Genomic DNA, 6,242 nt, shown 5'->3' with positions numbered 1-6,242 from the left:
GTTTTGTGTGTGTTTTGTGTGTGTGTGTGCGTGTGTGTGTTTTGTGTGTGTGTGTGTGTGTGTGTGTGTTTTTTGTGTGTGTGTTTTGTGCGTGTGTGTGTGTGTTTTGTGCGTGTGTGTGTGTGTGTTTTGATCACGTGCATCAGGTGTGCGAGATGCCCATGCCGGCCTTCATGAAGCAGACTCTGGAGGAGTTGGCGGTGGGGACGTACGCCAACATCGCCTTCATCCACCCGGACACGCCGCTCATCACGGCGCTGTCCGTCTTCACACACCGCCGCGTCTCCGCCCTGCCCGTCGTCGACCACAACGGTAACCGTCGCTAACGACACAGTTAAGCTTTGCTCTCGTGCCCGCAGGCGGCGGCCGCTCGGTGTGAACGTGTCGTCTCCTTGTGTGTCCGCAGGTAAAGTGGTGGACATCTACTCCAAGTTCGACGTCATTGTGAGTAGCTGCGTGACGCCGGGTTAAAGGTCAGGGTTGTGTTCACTGTCTGTGGGAGACCTGAGTGTGATCCGTGTGTGCAGAACCTGGCGGCGGAGAAGACGTACAACAACCTGGACGTGACGGTGACGCAGGCTCTCAGACACAGGTCGCAGTACTTTGAGGGCGTCATGAAGTGCAACAAGCTGGAAACTCTGGAGACCATCATGGACCGCATCGTGAAGGCCGAGGTCACAAACAGAGATGTTATTACACGTTTATGTCCAATAACTGATTAATGACCAAGTGAAACATTGAAGCTTTTTGATATGTTATTTATTTTATTTATAGTTCAGCAAGTTATCTTTTCTACAGAGCAGCCCTAGAACGAACTCTGAGACCCAACAGCTCCCGCATGAGGAAACACAGTGGTCATTTTACTGAAACTAGAATTCAGGATCAATTATCAGACATTAAATTGATAATTATGAATTGATGACGACCTTAGAGGTCGGGTGAGGAGGCTTCAGGGACGGGAGGCTCTCCTGCTGCTGATCAACACGTGTGTGTGTGTGTTGCAGGTTCACAGGCTGGTAGTCGTTGACGATGAGTCTCGTATCGTCGGCATCGTCTCTCTGTCCGACATCCTGCAGGCGCTGGTGCTGACGCCCGCAGGTACGCACACAGAAACACACCCAGAGTCTCAAGTGCGAGACAGACGGCCTCTGGCGAGCACGCAGCTACAGCCCTTATGTATTCAAGTCCCGCCACTCTGCGGTTATTCGCACCAACAGGATCAGGACTCTCAGAGGACACGTGTGGTTTTCTTTACAAATTCTGGTTCACTTGCTAAAAGGACAAACTAAAGAAATCAACATTTTATTTGTTCCGGAACAAAGCAGGTCGACTAGCGGACTCTCCTGGTCTGAATGTGCCCCTGTTCACGTTGTGTATCTGTCTGTCTGCAGGTCTGAGGAGGAAGGAGTCTCTCCCCCATCAGCCAGCAGCTGTGGACTCAACAGAACCAGAGACAGCATGTAATCCTGAACTAGATCAGGACAAGGACCAGAGACTGGAGCCTAGTACTGAGACAGAAAGCAAACCTGAACCGAGCCATGATCAGGACCAGGGACTGGAGTCCTGTGCAGAGACTCAAGACCAGGACCAGGGACTGGAGTCCTGTGCAGAGACTCAGGACCAGGGACTGAAGTCCTGTGCAGAGGCTCAGGACCAGGGACTGGAGTTATGTGCAGAGACCGAAAGCAAACCTGAACCAGACCAGGACCATGGACTGGAGTCATGTGCAGAGGGTCAGGACCAGGACCAGGGACTGGAGTTACGTGCAGAAACTCAGGACCAGGACCAGGGACTGGAGTTATGTGCAGAGACAGAAAGCAAACCTGAACCAGACCAGGACCAGGACCAGGGACTGGAGTTATGTGCAGAGACAGAAAGCAAACCTGAACCAGACCAGGACCAGGACCAGGGACTGGAGTCCTGTGCAGAGACTGAGAACCAGGACCAGGGACTGGAGTTATGTGCAGAGACAGAAAGCAAACCTGAACCAGACCAGGACCAGGACCAGGGACTGGAGTCCTGTGCAGAGACTGAGAACCAGGACCAGGGACTGGAGTTATGTGCAGAGACTCAGGACCAGGACCAGGGACTGGAGTTATGTGCAGAGACAGAAAGCAAACCTGAACCAGACCAGGACCAGGACCAGGGACTGGAGTCCTGTGCAGAGACTGAGAACCAGGACCAGGAACTGGAGTTATGTGCAGAGACCGAAAGCAAACCTGAACCGGACCAGGACCAGGAGATGAGTAAAGAAACAGAGACTAGCTGTGAGGACACGGAGACTGCTGAGACCTGCCAGCAGGGGGAGCCAGAAGAGACAGGCGAAGGAGAGGAGGAGGAGGAGGAGGAGGAGGAGGAGGAGGAGGAGGCAGCAGCGTGACATCGAGGTCGCAGGAGCGACCTGGTGCGGCTGCAGAGGGATGAAGCCCGACTCAGACCACAGCTGTTGCTAACAGCAGCCAGTTAGTTTGAAAACCAGTAGGGATCCAACAGCCGTCACAGACAGAACAAAACGCTGCAGCTTTGTTTTTCCTTTTGGGTTTAAAACAGAAAAAAAAAAAAAACGACTTGTTTTTTTGGTTTTTAAACTAAAGAAACAGGACTAAAAGAATTACACAGAGATGTACAGATAAATATTTTATTTAATGAAGAGCCATTTAAAACCATCATCATGTAAACTTTACATATAATTAACATTTTACCATCACGTCGTCATGGTGCCTTTCATTTGAGCCTCAGCTCCTGATTGGTTGAGAGTTTTAGATCAATAAATCATTATAAAATAGTTTCACTGAGACCCTGTTTATCTGCTGGACCTGTATTATATTGATTCTGATATATAATCTTAGTCTCTGCGTATGGAAAGATGTGTACGTTTTATAGAGATGTTTTGTTATTTTGGTGTAAACTTTCTAAAGAATCTGTACAAAGATAGATTTTATTGTTAAAGTATTTGTAGTTTCTAGTTGTGTTCACGTGAGATTCACAGTGAGACTGTAGGGCGCGGCTCTATTTCAATAAGTCACATTTAATATCCCTGTAAGACTGAACCTGATCGCCTCCTGAACCTTTGGCTTATAAAATGTTGTCTGTGGGGATTCTGGGTAATGTAGTATTTTAATGTAAACAGCAGGTGGCAGCAGAATGAAACCGAGTCAGAGAGGAGGAGTTTTATTTAAGCTAATTTATAGAGGATTTCTCTCACAGCAAGAAATAATATTTAGCTTGTTTTATTTTAGCTGAAACAAACTTTAGACTTTAACACGACTTAAAGTCCTGAGCAGAGACCCGTCCACCCTCAGCATCATAAATGTTCTGTATCTGTTGCTTAAAAACATGAATAAAATATCTTGATTTTTCTCTGTAATGTGTTGTGTTTTTGTTTTATTTCCTTTAGGCTCAGCAGTTAGTCAGTTTTATTCTGTCAGAGGAAACTTGTCCAGTTTACACACTGTCACTGCAGAGCGAAATGACTATAAACAATAAATATTAATATATTAGCTACAGACTTTCAAAGAGGTCATATTCTGCTCATTTTCAGGTTAAAAATCTTATTCAGGGGTTAAATGATCTTTGTTGGGAGTTGCACATGCTCAGTTCCTAGTTAAGGACTATTAGTCACAGCTGTTCTCATCTGTGACCCCACGATGGTGGAACGAGCTACTACGCCATCAGAGCAGCGGCGTCCCTCTCTCACTGAGAACCAACATGCACTTCCTGTGCTCTTCTTCTTCTATCCCCTTACAATTATTATTGCACTTTTTTTGTTAACTCTTACTTCCTTCCCTAGGTATCTACCCCATTGATGTGATATGATTGTATGTTGTTCCTCAAATCGTTTTGGATAAAAGCATCTGCCAAATGAGTAAATGTAAATGTAAGGACTACTAGCCAATCAGAAGCAGAGAAGGGCGGGTCAGCGAGAAGCCGGTAAACGGCTCGGGTTCAGCCGTACGTGTTGCCGACCGGCTCGGCAACACGCACTGGAGCGAGAGTTTCAGAGCGGTGAACTATTAATCTGTATCCATAAAGTCGCCGGGATGAAAGGGAAGCGGCTGGATTACAAACGAGCTGTTTTCAGGCAGTTCAGAGCAGAGTTTTCTGGACTTTGGGCTTTTTCACTTTGCAAACCTGTTACATGCACAAAAAAGGTATATAACAATAAAGGAGAGGGGAAAAGCCAAAAAGCAAAATATGACCTCTTTAAACTTCCCAGATCTGAAAATGTTTGCTTTCAAAAAGCTTATTTTATCTTAGAAATGTCTAAAAAATAAGTTTAAGTTAATTAAGCAGAAACTTTTTCTTGTGGAAAGAAACTGGATCTGTCCTGTTGGGGTGTTATTCCAGTTCAAAATTCAGAATCTCAGAAAGTGTTGAGTTCATCTGCAGCTCCTGAACACACCTCAGCCCTCTGATACCATCCGGAGATAACTGCTATCTGACAGAGACAAGACAACACACAGCAGACATATGCTTTTACTTAAGGCCTGTACACACATGCAATTAACAAAACAATAAACAAAATCAATTCATTTCAAACCATCCTATTTTATTAAAGCTCCTCTATCAGAGTATAAACTACTCCGTGTTTACACAGAGTTCAGAGTCGATGGTGCTAATAAAGCTTTTCAATAAACTCTTTAACTCTTTACTGATAGAAATGATAAACTATCCTGAGATGAAATACATAGAAAGAAGCTCAGCAAGATAATGAAACTAACCCGGCAGGCTAGCATACAAACTTCCTGCACTTAGTCTCTTAGGGGTCCAAGCCTGAGTGAGGTGGGGGCCCAGGCATGCAAACGAACAAAAGGTCGAATTATATGGTGTATTAGTTTGTTTTCCAGGTTTGAAACATTGTAAATGGTAATCTGAAAAGTGCTGTGCGAAAGTGTGAAAAAAAGTTTTAAAACTCTGAAAATTGAGTTTGAAATGTCGAATCTTTATTACACTACATTAAATTTGCCCTCGTATTGCAGACTATTTTTTCAGACCTGAGTTTACAACACCCACAAAATTATCATTCTAAGACATGTGATTTTATTGCCTCAATTTGTGAGAAGGTGAATAAAAGCCAACTGTCACCAGTGGTTCAGTCACCTACTCTTGGGAAGGATCAGAGTTCAAATCCCCATTTCACCAAGTCCCAATTGCCAAGAATGGTGATTTTATCCATGTGGTGTGTTTTCAATTACTCACTGAGTCAGTTTTTCTGTTCTACTTGGATCCCATGAACATTTCCTGTTATTTTTCTCTGCTAAAAAGTGTTTATGCAGCAAAACCCTTAAACCTTGGAAACAACAATGGGCAGGTGGGTTGCGAATTTCACTCTAGGTAGGCATATATAATGACACTCTCTGACCTCAAGGTGATCCTGTAATAATTAAGTTTGCATTTCTGCAATTACCACACATCACTTTAATCTCTTAATTCATCTGCATCCAGTCTTCTCCTAAATACTCCCTTGGAGGAGAGAGGGTGTTAAAAGTGTTTTTATTTAAAACCTATATATTCTGATCTTATGGTCATGTAGTTCTTCGTGTTACTGTATGAGTATTGTTTAATTGTTAATAAATATCTTTAATTTTTTGCACATAAGGTGTCTCCTGTTTCTTTAGGCCCAGTTTTCATGTATATTTGTTACTCCTCTCTACACATCTGGGCTTGAGCCACCTGAGGACACTTACTTCAAAGTGTCAATTTGCAGTATGGACTTTCCAGTTCTGCAAACAGCAGCTTCACTCCTGAATCCTGCAGGCTGTTTTTACTCAGGTCCAGCTCTCTCAGATGGGATGGGTTGGACTTCAATGCTGATGCCAAATTAGTACATCCTTCATCTGTGATCCGACAGCTTTTCAACCTAGAGAAATTTATGTTGACATTTTTTTTAAGACTGCACCTAGAGTAAAGCTTGAGGGGGGGGGGAAACAATCTACCTCAGTGTTGCCAGTCTACAGTGTGGACTCTCCAGTCCAGCAGACAGCTGCTTCACTCCTGAATCCTGTAGCGTGTTGTCACTCAGGTCCAGTTCTCTCAGATGGGAGGGGTTGGACTTCAGAGCCGATGCCAGAGAAGCACAGCTAATCCGTGTCAGTTCACAGAAACTAAGTCTGTAATATGGGATAAACACTCAGTTACTCACACTGTACATACAATCTTCATCGCGCACCATCTTTTGAGCTGCCACCTATACACAAGTAATAAAATATGTAATATACCTTTACTCATTTTAAATCTGCAAG

At 44.4% G+C, this 6,242-nt stretch overlaps 1 protein-coding gene across 6 annotated transcripts in view; it reads left to right on the top strand.

Annotated features, from left to right (window-relative positions):
• Positions 1 to 3,367, top strand: part of LOC123966161 (sodium/potassium/calcium exchanger 1-like) — a 4,865-nt gene extending 1,498 nt beyond the window's left edge. Inside the window, exons 2-7 of one of the 6 annotated variants that reach the window (XM_046042369.1) lie at positions 147 to 312; positions 407 to 444; positions 528 to 674; positions 1,005 to 1,098; positions 1,392 to 2,041; positions 2,180 to 3,367. In XM_046042369.1, coding sequence (XP_045898325.1) covers positions 156 to 312; positions 407 to 444; positions 528 to 674; positions 1,005 to 1,098; positions 1,392 to 2,041; positions 2,180 to 2,380 — 1,287 coding nt within the window. In that variant the 5' untranslated portion in view covers positions 147 to 155 and the 3' untranslated portion in view covers positions 2,381 to 3,367. Of the gene's footprint in view, positions 1 to 146; positions 313 to 406; positions 445 to 527; positions 675 to 1,004; positions 1,099 to 1,391 lie in introns of all 6 variants that reach the window. The other 5 variants (XM_046042366.1, XM_046042367.1, XM_046042370.1 and 2 more) reach the window with 5 other exon arrangements.
• Positions 3,368 to 6,242: the final 2,875 nt, after the last annotated feature.

Source organism: Micropterus dolomieu, unplaced genomic scaffold (assembly GCF_021292245.1).
Source record: "Micropterus dolomieu isolate WLL.071019.BEF.003 ecotype Adirondacks unplaced genomic scaffold, ASM2129224v1 contig_12820, whole genome shotgun sequence".
NCBI lineage: Eukaryota > Metazoa > Chordata > Actinopteri > Centrarchiformes > Centrarchidae > Micropterus > Micropterus dolomieu.
This window is presented reverse-complemented; position numbering and strand designations above follow the sequence as displayed.